General features: G+C 51.6%; 1 protein-coding gene across 2 annotated transcripts in view; it reads right to left on the minus strand.

Annotated features, from left to right (window-relative positions):
* HIVEP3 (human immunodeficiency virus type I enhancer binding protein 3) overlaps window positions 1-22,433 on the minus strand; it is a 91,381-nt gene that overhangs the window by 12,167 nt on the left and 56,781 nt on the right. For both annotated transcript variants that reach the window (XM_015595557.2, XM_006903990.3), the window contains exon 4: window positions 2,845-3,020. In XM_015595557.2, the coding sequence (XP_015451043.1) occupies window positions 2,845-3,020 (176 nt within the window). The remainder of the gene's footprint in view (window positions 1-2,844; window positions 3,021-22,433) is intronic.

The raw sequence follows: 22,433 nt of genomic DNA on the forward strand, positions 1-22,433 counted from the left end.
CTGCTGCCACAACGTCTAACACAGAGACGGAGACACAGACAGGCAGACAGAGACAGACAAGAAGGGTTCTTTAGGCCTGGAAGCCACCAGGTAGTGGTGACGGAGGGCCCCGAGAACCACCAGGTACAGCCTCAGCTCTCTCACAGTCTGGCTGGGCCACAGCCCAAGATGGGGGGAAGTGGGAGATGAAGGCAGCCAGAAGGGGGCTGTGAGCTGTTAGAGGGGGCAACTGTAGTATGTGGGTGATGGCCGAAAGGCCCACCGCTCCAGGAGGACACATGGCCCAAGGAGGAAGCGTGTCCTGGCCCTCCCCTCACTCCTCAGCATACAAGAGGGAGCTTTCTCTGCTTAACCAGCCCCACTCCCAACCAGCTCCTCTCCGCAGTCACAGAGTTTGAGATTCTACCATTTCCGATTCGCTCCCTGCTTTGGCTCTGGAAGCTGTTGTCTTCTGGAAGCCTCTATGAGCCTTTGAGGAGAGCTCAGCCCATTCCCTGATCACTAGTTAGAGCAAAGCCTCCTGGGTTGGACCTGTAGGGTGGTGTGGGACACAGCCTGCACCCCCAGGGTGTGTAGCGGGTCTGCAGCCCCTCTGCCCAGGTTACATGCGCTGGACCCTTCAGGGCTCTCTGTCCAGGCTCAGAGGACCCCAGGAAGGGACTGTAGACAGGCTTGGCATAGCTCCCAGTACAAGACATTGCCCAGAAAAGGGGTGGTCCTTCCAGGGGTCTGGGCCTGTCTTGAACATGGCCGAAAAAGACCCATTCTTCTATCTCGGAAGAGGCAGAGGGAATTGAATAGGGGCCCCTTGGGGAGAGTCCTCTGGCTGGGAATTCAACCAGATGAGTTTTTTGGGTCTCACATGGCAAGGTGATGGCACCCGAAGTGGTGGGCAGCTCAGCATGGACCCTGGGCCGGGTGGGCGCCTCATGCTGAGAACGGAACAGTGTGGTCCTCTGACACACCCTGGGAATAGAGGCAGCCGTTGTGACCCACCCCGGAGGCCACCTGATTGGCCACCTGATTTTGCCACTCCGTCCAGAGAAGGAGAGGAGTGCCCGCAGACGACAGCGTGGTGCCCATGAGACAGGGTCCTGAGTTCTGGTTACAGTTCTACTTTTAACAGTCACTTCTTTTTTGGGGGACCCACCTTCTTCACCTTCAAGGGGGGCTTGGATGAGAGGTTTTTGCCATTCAGAGTCAAAGATTGTTATTTAAATTGTCAGTCACTGATTGATTCTCGTCTTTCTCCTCCATAATGTCCCAGTGGCTGCCTAAAGCCAGAGGAAGTAGGATTGTAGGGGATGTGTGGGGGACAGAGCCCGTGTCCAGGGCTGAGGCATGCTAGGTGAGCTGCCCTGGACCTGGCAGGGCTCTAGGGTTGGATGCTCCAGGCAGGGGGCAGGGTTCCAGGTCTACCTGCCCTCTCCAGGCACCCCCTGGAACATTATTTATGAGACTCCAAGACAGAAGAGGATGAAGGCAAATAAATGGGAGGGTAGGTGCCTCCATTCAAACCAAAACCTTGGCAGGAAAGTTGGAGCTCCACTTGAGGATGATGGCGAGAGGACCGAGGAGGGTGGGGGTCAGTTAAGGGGGTTAGAGGGACCAGAGATAGGCACCTGATCAGAGAGGAGGCCATAGCCAGGGGATGTGATAAACGGCTTCCCTGACCAGTACAGAGAATGGAAGGGCTGGCAAGAGGAGGAGGAAGTGAAGAAGACCGAGAGGCTGCATGGGCCCTCAAAGCTGCTGCGGATCTTTCTCTCTCAGAGCAGCTTTATCAACAGAAAGGTCAATAAGTAGCAAAGGGAAATCTGCTCTTGAATTCTGACCACTGAAAAACCACATGACTCCAGTGGGGGCCGACGGGGAGGCCCCCAACTTGCTAAAAAGAGAAAGCAGGACCCTGATGCCCAAACCCTGACCCAAGAATCTGCAAAGCACAAGAGGCTGAAGCCACCAGGGAGGATGTCGAGAACCCCAGGCCTTCCTCTGAGTCACCTCTCTGCTCAGCTACTGGGAAGCGATGAGCAAGCTGCCATGTCTCCTCTGCCTATCCTGCAGGAACAGCCGACGAAATGAGCAGAGGCGCCGATCAATCTGAGCCTCACGGACTCAGCCCCACTCTTCCACACCTGGGTCCTGGGCAGCTGGAGCAGGCCCGGCCACCACTATGTCCCATCACAGCTCTCTGGGATGCCCGCCCTCAACAGCCAGTTCTTCTTCCTCTCATAGGTGACTGCCAGAGCCTGAGCTGACTCTGCTGTGGGGTACGGCCAGAGGCCGGAATGACAGGGCTGCCAGTCTGGGTTGGGGAGCGCCGGGCCCTGTGCCGAGAGCTGCAGAGATGCCTGGGCAGAGCGGGAACATGGTCTGAGGTGGTGAGGTGGGGTGGAGGCAGGGGCGAACTCTGGCATGAGAAGTGACTATGCGAGTGTGTTAAGTGGCTTGGAGTGGAATGGATTTCCAAATGCAAGAGTGGCAGTGACAAGTGTGGATGCTGGAGCTCATCGGATTGGTGGATAAAGGGCTAAGGAGACATGCAAAAGGAAGGGGTGATGAGATCACATCAAAACCAGGAACTGTGCAAGAATGTTGTCAGGTGGTAAGGGGAAGTGTGCAGGTGCAGGGGCCGTGTGGGATCCAAGAGGATGGCTGGGGCGGCAAGAGGGTGCCACTGCCCAGTCTGGAGCCAGCTGCTCTGCCACTGGGGAACCCCAGAAGCGGGGGTGCCCCAGGCCCCAGGCAGAGAGGTCTGGGCCCCTGAGCTCTGTGCTAGAGCTCCCAGAGGGGAGCTCCCTGCAGTGGGCGGGGGCAGCGCCCCAGCTGACTGTCTCTTACCTTTGGTTTTAAAAGCAAAGTGACAGTGCTTGCACACATAGGGCCGGACGTCAGTGTGGGTGCGGATGTGTTTCTTCAGCATGCTGGGCTTCTTGCAGCGAATTCCACACTCCTCACAAACATATTTCCCTCGGCCGCGGCCTCGCACATATACATACTCTTCGTTTGATTTGTACCTATGAGCAACAGGCGTCATGATAAAGGGGAAAAAATAGGAGGAGAAGAGGCAGGTCCCCACCTGAGAAGATGCACACACTTCCTAGCTGCATCTAGTTCATTACGGATGCGGAACCAAAGGAAACCACGGTGGGGGGTGAGTGGGTGGGGAGGCGAGTCGCCCTGGGGATCCACCACGGACCCCTGCACCCGCACTGCCCCTCAGACAGTGGGGGCTGCTCCATCCTTTCCCCACACCGAGGCAGCAGACCCCGGTGCTTCCTGCTGGGGAAGTGAAGCCACAGGTTTGCAGAGGGCCTCCTCCGTTCCAGAGCCAGCTTGGCACCAGCTTCTGCCCACAAAGAACAGCTGCTCGGGGCCACCGGAGTAACAAAGATTGTAAACAAAAAGGTCACAGCCATGACTCTAGCAGCTACTATTTACCGAGCGCTCCGTCTGTGCCGGGCACTTTACCTGAAGTAAATCATAATCGTGAGGAAGAGCCTAGAAGAGCCCAAGGCTCCCACAGCCAGAAAGGGACAGAACTGGGATCTGAACCTGCTTGCCCCAAAGCCTACGCTCCTCCCACAAGGGGCAACAAGTGCTAAACAGTCTTCTAGGAAGCCACTGTGAGGGGAGGCATGAGGGACGGCCATCATTTCTCTGTCCTCTGAGTGTGGAAACCAGGAGCCCTGCACTCTCTTACCCGCCCTGTCTCCTGCTGAGCTGAAAGCTCTTGGGACCCAGATTCCAGTCACCTTGCCTCTCATATGGCCTTCAGGGATCACTTGGGATCAGAGCAAAAAGTGCTAACAGCTTTCAGGAGTCTCCTAGGGCGGCCGGGCCATCTGTTGGGCCTCAGGACCACCAAAGTTCTTGGACCTAAACATGGAAGGAAAGCCATCAGGCTCACTCAGTATCATCCTCATCGAAACAATGCTATAGATATGTAAATCTGACAGGGCAGGGAAGGCTGTGATGGTGGAGGGGCCCAGGGAGGGCATCCTGGCACAATCCCAGAAGAGCCTTCTGACTCACCAGGCCTGGGGGTCTGATGGCATGGCTGCCTTGGGGCAGGCGTGGCCTCTCAGCCTGCTGAGCATGCTTGCGACACCCAGCAAGAGGCCTGCCCGGGCTCCCTGCTTCACCCCCCACCACATGCTCCTGCCCAGGGGGTTTGGAGCTCAAACTCTGGGAGCAGGTGCAGAGGGGCAGGAAAGTGGCTGGGAGACAATGAGGAAGTGACAGCAGCTGGGACCCCATCCTACTCTGCAGGAGCCATCAGCTTACCGCTGAGAGAACATCACAGGGTGGGCTTGAAAGAGGGGACTCTAAGGGTGGGGCCGGCAGGCAGCAGCAGAGCGATCACCATCACGTACACACTCACACACACTTACACTCACATACTGGCACACACACACTGACACCCACTCATACACATACACACTATACATTGACACACACATACTGATACACACTCACACTCACACACTGACATGTACTCACACACCCAAACTCACCGAAACCTTTCACTCACACAGTGAAACACACACACACACACACACACACCATACACTCTCACACTCACACACATACACATGCACATATGAACTGCTGTCCATGAGTACAGGTGGATCCTGTTTTTTTGTCACCTCAGCTTTGGCAACCGATGCCTCTAAAGCTGTCTAAACTTCCCTTTCTTTCCTTTACAGGTCCTGACCGGGCAGCCTCAGGCGCCCCGTCCTCAGGTCGCAGGGTCGGCTTTCCCCTTGATCTTAGGCAAAGCACTATCTCGTGTCAAGGGGAGAAACTGAAGGCCATGGGGGGCTGTGGTGAAAAATGACTCCTTTTGCTCCTATGAAGAGCACCCTGTGGGCACACACGAGTTGTCTGCCTCCCAGTGACAGTGGCTCACTCTCATGCAGCAGGACTCCTGGACCCAAACCACACCTACCCACACCTGAATTTTAATTCCTGTGTCCCGTGCCCTGGGATCCAGTCTGAGATGAGGTGCCCTTTGCCTAGCGGCAGAAGAAAGAGGTGAGAATGGCTTGATTTCTTCACACTGGAGGCTCCACCAGTACCCGGACACCTCCACTGGGTCCTGCTTGGCGGGTCCACGACACCCCTTCCCCTCCACCTTCCAGCCACGCTGGCGTCCTTCAGCATCCCTCTTCCCTTCACCCCGCTGCCGTGGTGGGCACCACGAGGTCCCTCCCACCCTGGCCCATGGACACTCTGCCTTCTACCACGTTTGGGCTTTGCTCTATACTCAAGCCAACTCAGAAGCAGGCACTAGAGTCCGTCTACTATAGCTGCTCTGAGACTCCTTACTTCTTCCTCCATGGCAAGCTTATATCACACAGTCTTCCCAGAGGGAGACACACACGCACACAGAGAAGGGACTCTGCTTGAGCCTTCAGGGCGGTGCCTTGGCTTGGTGGGGGCGGGGGATGGCTTATGCACAATGTAATGTGCGCTCAACCTGCTGGGGAGCACAAGGGGAGTGCCTGGGTCGGGAGGGGCTGGGGAGGATGGTGAGAAGTGGAGGCAGCAAGGGAGGACCCCAGGCAGGGATTCCAGGAGCAAAGGTAGGGGTTTCAAAGTCCTGGAGTGTTTGGCAGGTGAGAGCAGATGAGGTCAGACAGGCAGGAGAGGATGGATCACCAAGGATCGCCACGCTAAGTCTAAACTTGATCAAAGGTTTCTTAAAGATAAAAAGTCTCAAAGAGAAGTTACTTCCCTGGCACCATGGGCAATGGTCTGGAGGAGGAGGAGAGACTGCGTCTGGGCACGAGGCACGTGTTCTAGGACAGGGATTTGAGACCCTTCCTAGGCATAGATACCATAGGCCTTGAGCTATCTGGATAGGCTGGGGTGACGATGAAGGAGAAACAAAGATCCCAAGTTTTCAACTTGGGTAACTCGGCAGAACCATCATGGTCTTGGAGGGAAGTGAGGCAAGACCCCAGTTTTTAACTGCTGAGTGGGACATGCCCATGAGAAAGACTTAACGACATGTCCGGCACGTAGCTGGAAATCTGCCGGACTCAGGACGTGCAGGTTTGTGAAGAGGAAGATGACCACTCGAGAGAAAGTATGAAAATAAGAAGACAGTGAGAGAGACTGGGAGGCACCTGAAGGTAAGAGTGGGCGGAAAGACAGCACCAAACCCCCAGCAGGGGTCTCTTGATATGGTCCCGGGAGAAAGTGTGGTTTATATGAGGCAGACGCCGGCAGAGTTAATGGCATGGAGATCTGAAGGAGGATGGCCTCGGAGGGGGTCCAGGACTTGAAGAGAGCAGTCCAGTTTGGACCACCTGGAGCCCGTGACATCTCTGCTCCTCGAAGGCTGGTCCTGGGGTTAGTACTGCTTTGTGCTTCCCAAGGTGCCCAGTCCGGAGACAGGCATGAAGCACTGTCCAGTGAGGGCTGGACTCTCCTCCTACCTGACACCAACCCCCTCATCAGTGTAGGATCAGCCCTTCTTGCCTGAGCAGAGGCCTCACTCCATAAGGCCCCGCCCCTTCCCCAGTAGTTTCCTGGCCTCCCTCTTCTGGCACATTCTACCACCATGAACATAAACTCAGTTCTCTCCCATCACCAACCAACCAATCAATCAGTCAACCACTCTACTCGCCCACCCACTCGACCCCAAGTCTCCCTGGACCCTAAATCACTCCAGCTACTCCTCCCTCTGCTTCCCGTCTTGGCCTAAGTCTGGGAGGAACTGTCCCCGCCCTCCCTACCCTTCCCCCTGAGCCACTACAGCCCAGCTCCCCTGGCTGACTGTCCCCGCCGCGTCTCAGGTTGCTCAGTGCCAAGGAAAGCTGTCTTATCCTGCCTGCCTCCTCGCCTGCCTGCCTTCCGGAGGCACCTGCTTGGTGCAGTGATCCCCCTCTCTCCAGACTGGGTCTCCTTTGTGAGCGCCTCGTTCGTCTGCCCTTTCCCATGCTGCTGCTCCCCAGGCTCCAGCCTGCGTTCTCATCCCCTCACAGCTCCCCTCAGGTGAGCTCCCCATGCATAAGGCCTGACTTTTCACCTGGAGGTTGCTGGCTTCCCATCCCTCTCTCCAGCTCTGACCTCTCTGCTGTACATCCAACTTGCCCCGTCAGTATCTCCCCCTGGTGGCCTTCAGACATATGCCCAGAACCATGTTTCCTTGTCCTGCCACCTGTACCACTTCCTCCTGGACGCCTGTCTCAATAAACAGCACACCTCACCCCCATCCCCAACCCAGGACTGGCTAGACCAGCCTCCTCGGTGGTGCCATTTCCTTCACTCTTCATATTCGATCCATCACCACGACCTGTCAATGCTACACGAACGTATGCTCCAAGGAGGCCCACCTCCCTGCCCCCACTAGCCACGCCACTCACACACGGGTCCTCTCTCCTGCACGCTGCATCCTTTCTTCATAGCACAGCCCGAGGGAGATTTCCCAAAATACCAAGCAGAGGGGCTGCATTCACTGCCCTCCCACTGCTCTCGGAATAAAGCCCTGCTTCTGCACGCAGAGGGAGCAAAGACCCAGGGCGCCGCCTGGCCCAGCTCTTTCTCCAACTCAGTTTCTCACCAGTTCTCACCAATACCCCACCTCCTGCTGCGCTTCCCCACCAACTATACGAACGTCATCCGTCATCCAGTAAGTCAGAGTGTCTTTCCTCTGGCCTTCTGCCTGACCCAGCACCACCCTCTTCCACTTGAGCATCTCCTCTGCTGCTCCAGAGCTTTGCCAAAAGGCTCCTTCCTTCTGAGCCCTCTCCCATACCTCCCCCAACTCCTCCTTCACAGCACTCGTCAGGCTGCGTGTACTGCAATGACTTTTCATAAGCATAGTTCCCATTATTCCCATGAGGGAGAGACCACATCTACCTCATTTGCTGGTGTATCCCCAGGGCCTAGCACAGGGCAGAATACCCAGCAAGTGCTCAATACTCATTGGTTGCACAGAAGAAAGTCAAGCCAAGCCAAGGCTTTCTTTCTCCAGGTCTGCCATAATCAGACTCTTATCCTTGATGTTCCCACTCTATGAGTCCCTGGGCACAAGTTCAACCTGATGCTGTGGGCAACCCAAGGACTCAGCGCATAGCTACTTCCTCTTAACACTTCCCAGTCTCTGGATAGGAACTACTCAGCTCACAGGGTAGAGGTCAGCATGGGACCTGGGTTGGAGATCTGGCCCCTGCTTGAACTTGTTGGGTGACCTGGGCAAGTGACTTCTCTTCTCTGGAAATAGTTAATCATCATTGCTCTTAGCTATACCAAGGGTCATCACATGCCTGACATCATTCAGTCCTCCCATCAACCCTTTACTATTGTCCCCATTTTCCAGAAAAGGGAACCAAGGCCCAAAGAGTTCAAGTAATGTGGCCCAGATCACCCAGTCAGCCATCTTTCCACCCTGTCCCTGCACAGACTTGCTGCAGAAATACTTTCAGATGATGCCGACCAAGGTTTCCTTCGCATCTTCCTTCTCCTGAATTCCCAGGGGCCTGCAACGCCTCAGGCAAACAAGAGCAGCATCATTCTCCACCCAGCCCTTCCTGAAAGGTTGCCAGCTCTGGGTGGGCCTTGCAGGTGTTGACAACTGCAGAAAAATGCTGTGCAAAGAACCGGGGCAGGAAACCAGAAAACATGGTGGGCCCCTTAGGGTGCAGTCCTGCCTCCCACATCTGCCCTTTACCCGGAGGAGAAGTGACAGACCCTCTGCCTGTTTCCCAGTCTGCAAGACAGCTCACCACAGAGAGGCCTCAGTGTAGCTGACTCATGGCTCCCAGGACAGGAAGTCATTTCTCTGAGTGCCACCACCTCCCTGTCTTCTACTGCTCTGACAAGCCAGGGTGTCAGTCTAGAAAACAACGTTTGGTTTTGTCTAGAAAACAACGTTTGGTTTTGTTTTTAAAGAAAAAGAGTTGTTTCTATGGATTCTGTAATGTCTTTGTTAGAGGGACTTTAAGACCAGACAGCTTAGCTATCTGAGGTCTAGGGTTGTGACAGCCTGAGGCCATGCAGCAAGGGGGCTCCGCAGAACAGGGCTGGAGCTTGGGTCTCCTGACCACGGCCGGGGCACCAGGAGTTCCAGACCCTCGCCTGGAAGCAGCTTTCTGTTCCGTTGCCTTGGGTCAGGAGACCAGCGAGGCTGCCAGGACCTTATGGATTTGTTTTCATTCTTATGCTATAGCTCTGCTTCTCATAGACTTAAAGAAAAAGAAAAAGAATCTCAAACAATCTCTTGATCAGGAGGAGTTATTTCCTTCTGACCTAGTAGAGAAGGAAACAGAACCAGTGAGGTTGAGTGTCTTGCCCAAAGTTACAAGGCAGCTGGAAAGTGGCAAAGCAGGAACTGCAACCCTGATCGGACTCCAGTGCTCTTATGCTTGATATGATATGGCCTCCCGCCTTCAGCAGCTTCTCCAGTCCTGCGACTGGTGATGTTGAGCTGCCTGTGAACATGTAGCACGTGACCCCTTGGGCTGTGGCTCTAGACATTTTGGAAGCACTTCTGAAACCTGAAGCTTCTACCAAGCACGGGAAACTCAGTGCACAGCTCCCAAAGGAGGTGGCGCATCCCTCTGCTCCAGATTCTAGAAGAGGAGATGTGGTGGAAATTAAATAGCATTTTTGGACAAGGTGATGGGTGAGTTGTTGTTCTTGGGCTCTGTACACGACAAAGACGCAATATTGAAGCTGCTCTGTTAGGTAGTGAGCTCCCTGTCACTAGCATTGTTCACCAAGAGACCAGATGAACAGACTGGGAGACCCTGGAGCAGGAGAGAATTAATGGTTATTGCATGCCCATGACATGTCCAGCACACGGATAGAAGGGGCTTGAGGTGGATTAGCTTGTTTACTACTATAACAATGTCGTAAAGTGGATATCTTTTTCCATTAAATATCCTACGTGTATTCTGATAAATATAAATAGATATATTTGTTTCTGTCCAAATGGAGGATCAAGGCACTAGATGTGGGTGGGCTGGCAATAAAACTGAGCAGAGCAGGGGTTGGGGGAGAGATGGAGTCTGCGGTGAGCTGGCAGGAAGGGCTCCGTCTCTCTCTAAAGGTATTACCATACCCTTGTATAGCTCTTACTGGTTGCCAAGCACTATTTTAAAGGCTTTACATGCATCACCTCATTTCAACTGCACACCAGCCCTTTGAGACAGGGGCTCTGAGCATCTGCATTTACACATGAGAGAAGGAAGTTACAGAGAAGTCAAGTAAACTGCTCAAGGTCACAAAGCCACTAAGTTAAAAGAGCCAGAATTTGAACCCAGGTTACCCATTACAAAGTTCAAGTGTTTAAATGGCATGCAATTCTAAGACTTGAAATTGCCTGTTTTTTACAAAACATTATTTAAGTCAAATAAAATAGAAGGAGAGGCAGATCTTAATTTCCCCAAGGTCATGCAGCTGGTAGGGGCGTGTCTGACCTTCAAGCCCATTACTTTTCTCTCCACAAAGATTCATTTTTCTCTTAAATGAGGGGATGAATTCAATGGTCTCCAAGTTATCTTTCTAAATCTGAGATTCTATGAGGCTATTCTGCATGTATATTATTGACTTTTTCATATATTATTAATATTTTATCATAAAACACTCACCTATCTTCCAAATTTGGATATTTTAAAGGTTTGTCAAATATCTGATTTTATTATGAACTGCTGCTAAATATGCCTCCCCCTGGGGTATGTACCTCAGGTGTAATCATGCAAAGCAAGAGGAAGATATGATTAAAAAGTCACGCACTGTCACTTCGAGGCCCACTTTCGCAGGCAGCCAGTGTCCTGTGAAGTAAGGCTCAGGGTTGGTTCCCAGAGGTCACTGTGCCCTGGGAGGTCCAGCCACAGAGAGCCTGCCAGCTCGTCTGCAGTGACATGCTGCTCTCCTGGTGAAGCTCAAAAAGAAAGAGATATCTTTGGGAAGAGGAGCGAGTGCCAGGTAGCACAGCTGACTGAGCTGTGTATCTGCTAAAAATATTCAGTTGTCAAGAGGTAGAAAACACACCTCTTGGTGAAAAATGAACTAGGCAGGCTGAGCTGTGGGTCGCAGAGTATGTTCACACTTGGGTCTGGACACAGCCCAGATTCTCCTTTTGTCAGGGTTCTGCAGAAATTACATCACATCGCAACATCCGGGGTCCGGGGCATTGAACGCGCAGTCCAGGGAGAGGCCTGCTGTGCCGGGAATTCCACACACACGTGTAATATGAGCACAAGCACTAGCGGCGTGTCTATTTTAATCAGTATTCTGTGGGTGCACGCAGCAATACTTACTAAGACCTGGTCTGAGCCGGGGCCTGGGCCAAGGCCAGAAATACAAAGCTAAATAAGATGCTGACCTTGGACTCAAGTGTGAGTAACAGATACATAAAAGATCATAAAACAGAGATAGAAACGGTAATACAGACAAGGCACAAAGTGCTACGGGTGATGGGGAGGACCAGTGGGTGGTCCTTAGATGGCTTTTGCGGAAGAAGTGCCTTTCATCCAAGTCTTTGTGGGTGAATTGGGTCTGACCTGTGAGACTCCGGTTTTGTGAGCCCAACTCTGGTGCAGTGTGGAGGATGGTCTGGGCCAGAAGGCCTGATGGCCAGGACGGGCGCTGTGGCTGTATGGAGTCCAAATTGGGGCAGGGGCAAGGGCCAAAGGAAATAGAACACATATTTGAGAGGTCAGGGTGCTTGACAGGCAGGAGGGAAGAGTGGATCAAGGAGCCATTTTTCACACTTTCCAGAAGGAGTCCCTACGGCCCCCCCGCCGCCATTGAGGCAAGCCCTTGTCCATTTCGTGGGCTTGCATTTGTGCCGTTTGGGACACTTCCTCAGTTTTCCTGTTGTGATTTTCCACTCTAGGAGAACAGCAGCAGTTCAGGGGTCTGACGCCCAGCACAGCTCTAAAAACAGGAGGTGCCTTTTATTCTAAAGAAATTGCTATGACCAGTGGGGATGCTGTGGAGTGAACGACCACGTGCAGACACCTAGGAACCACCAAGCAGGCGCCAAGCCTGCGCTGAAGTCAGCTCGGCCTGAAGAGTACAGCTGAGGCCCTGTTTCCCACCAGACGGTGAGATCAGGGAGGGAGAGAGGAAGCCAGAAGCTGTTCAGAGAACTGAAACTGCAGAAGAGGAGTGGATGCCTTAAACGAGCACATGGGATGACGTTGCTCCAGCCTTCAGCAGGCCCTGACCTCAGGGTTCTCGAAAAATAACCTTCGAACTGTGCTCAGGATTCATGGAAGGGGAAAGCTGAGCGTCTGGGTTCTGGAACCTTTTACCCTCACCACGCTGAGCTGTTTTTTTTCAGAGTGGGCATTGATGTAAACTGAACTTGGTGAAAAAGAGTTCTGTAAATTTTAAAAACAATTCGAAAATTACCGTTAAAAAACATTCATGCTTGGAAGGTCCTTAAAACTCTGACTGCCAGAGTGGGAGGGGCCTCGTGCATCCTCTGATTTGGTCATTTTTAGGCAGATCCTGGCGCTGGGGTCTCACAGTCTCCCAGGTAGCTCCTGCCACCTTGGGGCAGCTCTCCAACTATTAAGCTAAAGTTGTCACCCTGTGCTCCCACCGTAATCTGAGCTCTGGCTGGTGCGACAGCTCTCCCACATGATCTCTCCAGGATGCCACGGGCCAGAGACTCCTTTCCTCCAGGCCTCACATTTCCACATGCTCAAACCGTTCCACTCAGGATGGATTCCCGATTCCTCCCCAGACTTTCCCGGACCCCTCCAGATGGTTCTTTCTAAGATGGAGCGGCCTGTAGCAGCCAGAGGCCCGCAGGCGGGGCTGCAGCCAGCCCAGCCTGAAGCAGGACCATGGTCTCCTCTCTCTAGTGTTCTGCCAGCCTCACTTCTTCTTCCCCAGATAGGAAGCAGGCCCAGAATAAAGAAGTGACTGGATCCTGGAGATTGAATACATGTCTTATTCTTTACTAAAAAACACTGAAAAGGAAGTCAGTCAGGGTCAGAGGTGTAATCTTTTATCAAGGACAAATAAACAGTTATTTGTTGAGCGCTTACTCTCTGGTAGGTGCTTTCTACAGGGATTATGTGGAAACCTCGGTACACGTGTATATGACAAATCTGTATGAGGAGTAGCAGGAATTGAAGCTGGAAGATTAGTTGAGGCTGGCTTAGAAAAGCTTCAGATGCCTGTGCAAAAGCCCAGCCTGTGTCTTGCAGGCAGTGGAGGATGGGGAAGGTGTTCAGTTAAAGTTGTAACTCAGAAGCACCTCATGTATAGCAGCAGCTAGAGGGGATGCTGGCCAATACTGTCCACAGTAACAGCTGATGAAATATGCGTATATACTAGGTGCCTGACCAATGCCGGTGGGCCAATGGCTATGGGTTGCTATCCCACTATGACCTGTAAAACCTCAGTGTTTTCTGCAGCACAGAGATACACATGCATTGAGATGCAAATCAGATGAGAAAAGGCTGTGAATTGTATTAAAATCCCAAAATGAATGTAAGGTATCATGGCTGTGCCAGGAAATAGCTGTGATTTAATGACTGTGGCAAGGCTTTCTCAAACATCTGAAGGCACTCAAGGCCGAGCAGATCCTTTTTCATGGAAGGTCTGGCTGGAATCACTTGTGGCTTAACCTGAAGAACACATGAGGGGGCTGTGTGTTCAGGCCCAGACTGACAGACTCAAATCTTAAAGGGGGAGGGAGGGAAAGAAAGGCCATTCAAATTGTCCCATGATAGCAGGCACCTCCTTGCTCCCCACCAGCTGGTGGTAGAGGAGAAACCCAGCTCCTGCAAAACCTGAGGTCACACAGCCAGTGAGCAGCAGAGGAAGGGTCCGAGTGCCCCCAGTGTTGCTCTCTGGATCACACACCCCCTGGCTCTCATGGCTGGAGAAGGAGCTGCCGATGGAAGAGATGTTTTCCAGAGCGTGGAAGGGTAGCAGGAGAGGGGAGAAAATGCCTCCTCACTGCAAAGTCACCCCTCACCATGGGCCCTAGGGATGCCCTTCATCATCGTATTCATCCACAAACATTCACTGGGGTCCAGGTGGGGCCCAGTCCTGGGCACGGGGAGGGGCAGGAACAGGGTCTCACCAGGGCCTTGCCATGCAGGTGGCTGAGAGGCAGAGGACGCAAAAAGTAGGGCATCTCAATTAGTGGCAGTCAGCTGTGAAGGAAAGAACACAGGATTTGGAGCCATGTCGGGCTGGGTTTGAATCCCAGCTATTTCTCACTACCGCTGTGACCATGGACAAGATCCTTTGCCTCCCTGAGCCTGAGCCTCCTCATTTGTAGAGTGAGTGTGCATGTGTGTGCGTGTGTGCGTGTGTGTGTGCGTGTGCATCTGTGTGTGTGTGTGTGTGTGTGTGTGTGTGTGTGTATACTACCTAGCAGGGGAAGATGAGGATCAGAAATTATATTTGTGAAGTGCTTAGTGCTTAGTTCTGTACCTGGGGCACAGTAGATCCTCAGTGACAATGGCTGCTGTCACTGCAGACTGGGGGATAGGCAATAGGGCGAGGCACCTGCCATATAGAACAGGGCTCAGTGCATGGAGCCATGGGCTGCATCTCAGTCAGTGGTCACCAAAGGTTAAGTAAGTCACCTGAGGTCCTTTCTGAGTATGCTACTGAGGGCTGCTGGGGACAAGGCAGGTGGGGCTGAAGCACCCCTCAAATAGTATGAATGGAACTGTCTCCAATCACCCCTCTCTGTGCTGGAAAAGTTGCCCCTCAAGGCTTGAAAGTTGTAAATCCAGGGCACGGAAATGCAAGGAGCGCTCTCTGCAGCGGGCAGGGAGCTGGTGGAGGAGGGCTCTGGAGACAGAACAGCAGCTGTCAAGGGGGCCTGGCTGCATTCTCAGGATAGAGACTTTTCAGTGAGGAGACCGCAGGCGTTCCAGAGCCTGTGCTCCCCGTCTGGAGCCTCGAGGCCTTGCAGCGTCAACAAGCTATCTGAAGCCCAGAGAGGATGAGGGCCTTGCTCAGGGTCACATAGACACCGAAAGCAGAGCCAAGACTACGACCCAAGACGCATGTCTCCCAAAGCAGAGTTGGAGCTGCCACGATTGGATGTGACCTCGTTACGGACGACCCCTCACTCCCCACGCACCTTCCCGCACCAGGCCCGGTGCCCAGTAGAGAAGTGAGTCAACACACGGTGTCTCCAGAAAGCCTGTGGGCCACTCTCCAGCAGCACTGGCACTGCCTGGACGAAGTGTCACTTACAACTGCTATTTACAGTATGTGTGGTGCCTTTCAGAGCAACTGGCGGCAAGAAGGCAACCCTGAGGCTGGAACGAAGTCCAGATGAGATGCAGAATCAGCTCGAACTGGCTGAAAGAGAACAGATCCAGCTTACAGGTCTGCCTGGTGTTTGCTGAGAGTGGTGGCAGATACCGAAGTGTCCTCCAGCCTCCTGACTTCACGACAGCCCGTGAGGCAGAGATAGTTGTCCCTGTTCCAGAGATGGAGAAACTAAACTCAGGCACAGTGACATGCCCTCAGCCACACAGCTGAGGCACCATCTCACACCCAAGATCATTCTGATCTGGCCAACTGTCAATATTTTCAAACTTACATATTTTAAACCATATGTGGATTTTATTAAATGGATTTCCCCTGAACTCTAAGTCTGGGAAGCATCCATTTCTCTGAACAAAACAGATAATAATAAATATCAGGATAAGGGAAGACAACGGGTCCTGGGGTATGTAAGTGGCACCATATCACACCCAAGATCATTCTGATCTGGCCAACTGTCAATATTTTCAAACTTACATATTTTAAACCATATGTGGATTTTATTAAATGGATTTCCCCTGAACTCTAAGTCTGGGAAGCATCCATTTCTCTGAACAAAACAGATAATAATAAATATCAGGATAAGGGAAGACAACGGGTCCTGGGGTATGGAAGGAGAGATGGTGTCTAGCAGACAGTGGCAAGTGGGGAAAGGTCGGGGGCTTCACAGAACGGGACATTTGGCCTGGGCTGTGAAGGACAGGTCTATTGTGGGGACTTGGAGGTGAAGAGGAGGAGAGGGCCTCCAGCTGGAGGGAAGAGCAGGAGCAAAGGCACAGAGGCAGAGAAGCTTGGGATGTACAGAGCAAACAGTTTGACCGGGGCAGAGGAGGCGTCTGAGGAAGTGGTCTGTGGCCAAATCAACCATGGAGTGCTTTGGAGGGCACTGGGGAGCCAGCAAGGGCTCTTTCTGAGCCAGGCTTTAGGGTCAACTATGGGATAGAATGATAGGACTACTAGGTTTGGGGATTTAAAAATAGCCCCAAATGCATGGAATGTTTTCAATGTACAGTGATTTTCATTTGTTCGTTCCTACTCTATCCTCACAAAAATAAGATGAACAATATGGCTTCTTCCATTTGACCCCCACCACAGGTCCCATCCTGGACTACTCACTTCTCCCCATTCTCTTCGGCCACCTTCCACTCAGTGCCACTTCCTTCTCCACAACAGCCTCGCCAGCACCCTGTTCCTCTAGCCTCTGGAGGAAGCCTTTGCCCTTTCCAGTTCATCCCTCTGGAGCAACCGTCCCTCTCCTTCTCCCCTCCCCTCATCTGTGCACTGAGATTAAATACCGCGTCCTCAGGGGCGCTTCCTGAGCACTGCCCAGGCCTCCTGGTCAAAGGCTGCACATGCGAAGCTGTCCAGGAGGTGCCGGAAGTGGAGCTCCAGGATTCACGCAAGTTAGTGTTTATCGAGCATCCATGGGTACCAGGCGCTGTGCTGAGCATAGTTCCTGCGGTAACTCATTCAGTCCTCAGAACAGCCCTTCTCTGTGTCACCCTCCCCACTTTGCAGATGAGAAAGGGAGGCACAGAGGGGTTAGTAAGTTGCCCAAAGTCACACACCCAGCAGACGGTAAAGCAAGAACTCAAACCCAGGTTGGCTGGCTCCAGAGGTTCCCGACCCCCACCCATTCCTGCCGTTATCCTGTCTGCCGGCTTCCTTCCAGACACTCTACGATTCCATCTCTGGTATCCATGCCAGTTCCAAGCTACCCACCAGAAGTGATCTTCCTGCAAGTTATTTAAGAGACTTCAGTGATGCTCCTGGAAGCAGTGTTTCAGAACCCACACAGGGGGCCCACATCTCTGGCTCTCCAGGCGTCTGAGCTCAGAGACGGGCCTGCCTGAGCACGGGCCCTAGGCTCTCACCCCACCGCAGCCTCATCCTACGGACTCACAGTCACAAAGTCACAGGTTTCACGTGTTGGGTACATTTTTCTAACACACATTAAAATAGAATGTGGCAAATGAAATAAGGAACATTTGTCCAGGTGCCACCTAACTAAAATCACCCCGACGATGTGCATCACAGCCTGTGGGAGGCTGTCACCCAGATAGTTGCAAACGTGAAGAACCTGCTGTGAAGCAGAGCAAGGTGGGTAGGCACCAAGTGCCCATGATTCCAGGGAGGGGATGAGACAAGCCACTCCCGCCTCCTACCAGCCCCCCGTGGGAGCTCCTAGGTTGCTACTCAGCCTGTGGCTGGCTACCCAGGGACAACTTTGTTCTTTTGGTCAAGACCATTCAAGCCACCACCTCCTGCTCTGCCTCACGGGGCTCCTCCCTCCCCACCACTGACCACGGAGGAGGATGCAAGTCCCCAGCTGCCCGCCTCATTGGAAGGGTTTTACCACTCACCATGACAGTGAAAAACCAGAGTCAACAGAGTGTCATCATCAGTAGGTTACAAATCTCAGGAAAATCACGTTTCTTAGAGTCTGGTCCTGAGCTTGCAAGCTAAGCAGTCCCAGAAACTTCCGGGAGACGGATTTGAGGCAGCCCAGCTGCTAGATCTGCTGACATTCTGCAAGTCTGTGGGAACTGGCCTCCTCCTCTTTGCTAGGGGTGACCCCCTTTCCTTCTGAATCAGTCTGCATCTAATCTGGTCCCCACCAAGTGAACACGCTCTCTTCCTTGGCCCCTAAAGACCCTGCCCCAAGCTGGACAGCACGGCCTGTGGACAAGCCCCCCTGGGCTGCTTATACTCCTGGCTGCCCTCCTGGGGGAGGTGTCCTGCCCGCTCTTGGCTCCAGTCCCTAGAATACTTGCCCAGCCCCTGGCTGCTTGCCTTCTGGCCCCAGTCTGCCTGCCACACTCGCCAGCAGGCCTCGTTCACAGCCTGGCTTCTCCCTGGCTGCCTTACGTTCATTTTGGCTCCTGTGTTTGTCTCTGTCTGCTGCCGCCATGTTCCTGGGTTCCTGTCTGCTTGGCATGCTGGCCCCCTGCTGCCCTGCCTCAGCCCAAGCTGTCTTCTGCTGGCTGCTGTGTACCGGAACACACCTCCCCCAACTCTCCTGCCAGCTGGGCCAAACTTCTTGGGTCTGCAAGCCACCCATGGTGACAGATGACACCTGTCCACAGCACAAATCCAATATTCTGGTTGGAGTTCAGGCTCCACTCCACCATCGGTCTGATGCCTTTATCTCCCTTCTCTTGGCCTTGGCTGACTCCATTTGTCCAGCATCTGTGCCTTTTAAACAATTTCCTTGATTCCTAGTTTCCCTGGTCTCCTTTCTTTTGAGCCAAACTGGTTTTCCCTCTTTTTTATTTTAAGTTTTTATTTTCAAACAATCACAGACATATAGTAAAGTTGAAAGAATAGTTAAAAAAAATATTTTTTTTCTAAACTGTTTGAGAGCAAGTTGCCAATCCCATGTCCCATCACACCTGAATTCTTCAGTGTGTGTTTCCACTAGCCACGGCCATTCTGTCCACACAGAAGCCTGTAAAGGAGAAACCATCATCCCTATTTATAAAGACTGGCCAGTAATTTCTGGAGGCAGGGCTAGAATCTGACTCTATTTCAGTCCAAATCCCAAAGACTTCTAGAATTTCTAGAACACTGGCACTTTCCCCTGTGCTCTTTTGAGTTCCTTGCCTTGTGAGGTTCTAACTCCCCATGCATGGTCTACCCCACATGGTGGCGGGAGGCCTCCTCAACTTGCTTGAGATGAGGCCCCGAACAAGGCCACCCTATGTTATCTCTTGAGCCAAAGGAATCCTATGGAGTTGACCATCTGTCTTCATGGGAGCTGAAGGCACTTGTAAGCTTCCGACCAGATACTACCATAATACCATCGTCCTGACATCAACAGAGCCACAGCAAGATGGCACGTGTCCTCGTACACTTATACACACTTACCAGCCACATAGTCCTTCTGCCCCATCTCTTGTTGGCATGTTTTGAGTGGGTGCCAAGAGGCTGGCTTCTGTCATTAACATGCTGTGTTACCACACTCCCTGGGCCATGGTTTTTGGATCAAATGATTTCTAGGGACCCTTTCGTAACAGTAACAGGAGACTCATTGAGTAATTATTATGCGCCAAGCACTGTAAGTTTTTTACACGTAACATCTTAGTTAATTCTCATGCAGACCCTTTGAGATGTAATTACTATTACTGTCTCTATCTTACAGATGAGAAAACTGAGGTGCAGGGCAGTTACATAGTTCACTTAAGATCAGACAGTAACCCTGATAGATCCAGGATTCCCATGCAGGCATTCCGGCCTCAGAGTTCACATTCTGCTACAGAGTGCTTGTAGAAGGGGTGATACCAGAAGCTGACTCTTCATTTCAAGAGGCAATCATATAAGTAAATATTAATAATTCCTGACAGAATATGAAGTTGACTTACTATGTGCCAGGCACATTCCATACGAACATGGTTTCCTTTAATTTTCAATGACTTTGACAAATATGTACTGTTATTATTCTTATTTCCCAGATGAGAAGACTGAGCCTTAGAGAGGTTAAGCGACTTTCTAGTCCTTAGAGAGGTTAAGCAGAGCTAGGATTTGAACCCAAGTCTGGCTCTACTGCTAAACTGAGATAGGGGCTCCCCTTGGAGGGCAGGGAGTGAAGGGTGCCACTCATTCCATCTGACTGGCAATGGGGTAGGATGGAGTGTGCCAGGCTCTGGGCAAGTGTTTTATGGGTCTATGTACCATCCATCATAGCCCTGAGAGGCATCTGTACCTCCAGAGTGGAGAAAGGCACCCCAAAAACACCTAAGGTCATTGAAGGTGCCCAGGCTGGCAAGCATAGGGCAGCAGAATATGGCTGGCTGGAGGGTATCAGTGTCTCCTGGGCCTGGGCCTTCACCTTATGGACCGCAAGGAGCCATTAATGCTTGTTAGGGGTCAGATCACAGCTGGCATCCCTTCTTCAAGAGACTCCAGAGCATGGGGAGAGAGCAACTTTCTCCTCCTTATTCTAAGCTGTGGGGCCAGAGGACACTCTAGAGAGTGGTATCTCCTTTGCCCTTCTTACCTCCTCACCTGTGTGTTTTGACACATCAATACTCAGTACCCAATTCTGGGTTCTGGAAGCAAATTCTTTCCAATGGATGTCTCATCGCAGGCTGGGGCACACTGTCAAAGGCTACTGCCTAAAACGGGGTAGCCTGATGATGAGCTCGAATTAAGTTCTCTAGCCTTTAGAAAATGCCAGCTTATCCTTAAGGAGAGACAAGGGCTTGCAATATTCCATGCAGCTCCAGGCCTTTCCCTGCAGACCATCTCTGAGCAACATCTTCTCCCAGTATTGAGTGCAGAGCTTAAATAGCTCATTGACTGACAAGAGCTGGAAAGAGCCTACAAGTCACATCATGACAGTCAGAGATGGTTCGCCCAAACCACACGGCAATCACTTGTTGTACAGATGAGAAACTGAAGTCCAGGAAGAGCAAATGTGCTGCCCAAGATCTCAGAGGCAGTAATGCAGAGTCAGAGCTCAGACCCCAGCCTAGACTCCAAGGCCCAAGTCCATTCTCACATCTTCCAGATGAATGAGGAAACCGACCCAGAGAGAATCCCTGACTTGCTCAAGTCTCCAGCTCTAGGGCTCACACGGTGGTACCTCCCTCCCTGTAGGAGGCCTCATTACAGATGATGCTCAAAGATAGAAGAAATAAGTTTCCCATGATTTGCTGCTAATAAAATTCAGTGGTCGCAAATGTATTTTCCAATTCAGATGGTTGTCTCTTTACCTTTAGCAGCATTATTCACAGTGGCCAGGACATGGAAGCAACCAAAGTGTCTTACGATAGATGATTGGCTGAAGAAGCCGTGGTACATATATACAATGGAATATTACTCAGCCATAAGAAGAGATGAAATACTGCCATTTTCAACAATATGGATGGACCTTGAAATAATCATACTAAAAAGTATGATTATTGAAAAAGTTGAAAATTACATGATATCATTTATGTATGGGATATAAACCTAAAAGCAACAAAGGAACAGGACAAACAAACAGAGACTCAGGGACATGGACAATGGACTAATGGTTACCAGAGGGTAGGGGGTGGGGGAGGAGGGAGGAGGTAGACAGAGTAAAGGGGGTCAAATATAGGGGAGTAGGGGGAGGGCGAAGCAGGTAAAGGGGATCAAATATATGGTAGCTGAAGGAAACTGGACTTTGGGTGGTAAACACACAATAGAATATACAGATGTCAAATGATAATGTACACCTGAAAATTATGTAATTGTATTAACCAATGTTACCGCAATAAACTTAATTTAAAAAAATGCAGGTGGGCCCATGCTCTACTCCACTGTCAGACTTTCCATCTATCCAACAACCCATGTGTCATTTTTCTTTTTTGTTTTTACAGTTACAGAATTGGAGCTTATCTCCAACTCTTGCCCTTCTGAACTGCTGTCCACACACAGCCATCAAAGACATACCCTGGCTCACAGCCTTCAGTGGCTCTCTACCACCAGGGCAGAAAGACCACCTGAGCCTGGGGAAGATGAGAATCATGCTGGTGGAGGAAAGTGGGAAAAGAAGAAAGGAAGACAGAAAGAAGGAAAGAACAATGAAGGAAGCAGGAAGAAAGGAAGGAAGTGGCATCTTTGTATGCCAGAGGGAATAAGCGGCCTATCTTATCTCACCATTCAGTTCACCGTCATCCCTATTTATAAGAACTGGCCAGTAATTGCTGGAGACGGGGCTAGATTCTGACTAAATCCAAATCCCAAAGACTCCTAGACTTTCTAAAACACTGGCACTTTCCCCTGTGCTTCTCTGAGTCCTAGAAATTCTGGGAGGTGCCATAGGATATCCCAGGGACTATGGAAAAGGCCGAGAGGGTGACTCTCCCTGAAGAAATCTTTGGAAGAAAGAATTCATGGCTAAACATATTTAAAACAACCCTACTAGTAGTCTTTTATTAAAGATGGGGGAGAAACTCTCTCTCCCTTCCATCTTTCCTCCCTCCCTCTCTCCCTTCCCTTCTTTTTTTCCCTTCCTTCCTTCCTTCCTTCCTTCCTTCCTTCCTTCCTTCCTTCCTTCCTTCCTTCCTTCCTTCCTTCCTTTCTTTTTTTGGCATAATAAATCCACAAAGAAGGGAAGGATAGGAGAGGAGATTAAAAATAAAATTTTGTAGCTGGAAAGAGAAAGATAGTAAAAAAGATTTTGCAGACTC

Source organism: Pteropus alecto, unplaced genomic scaffold, assembly GCF_000325575.1.
Source record: "Pteropus alecto unplaced genomic scaffold, ASM32557v1 scaffold170, whole genome shotgun sequence".
NCBI classification, from domain to species: domain Eukaryota; kingdom Metazoa; phylum Chordata; class Mammalia; order Chiroptera; family Pteropodidae; genus Pteropus; species Pteropus alecto.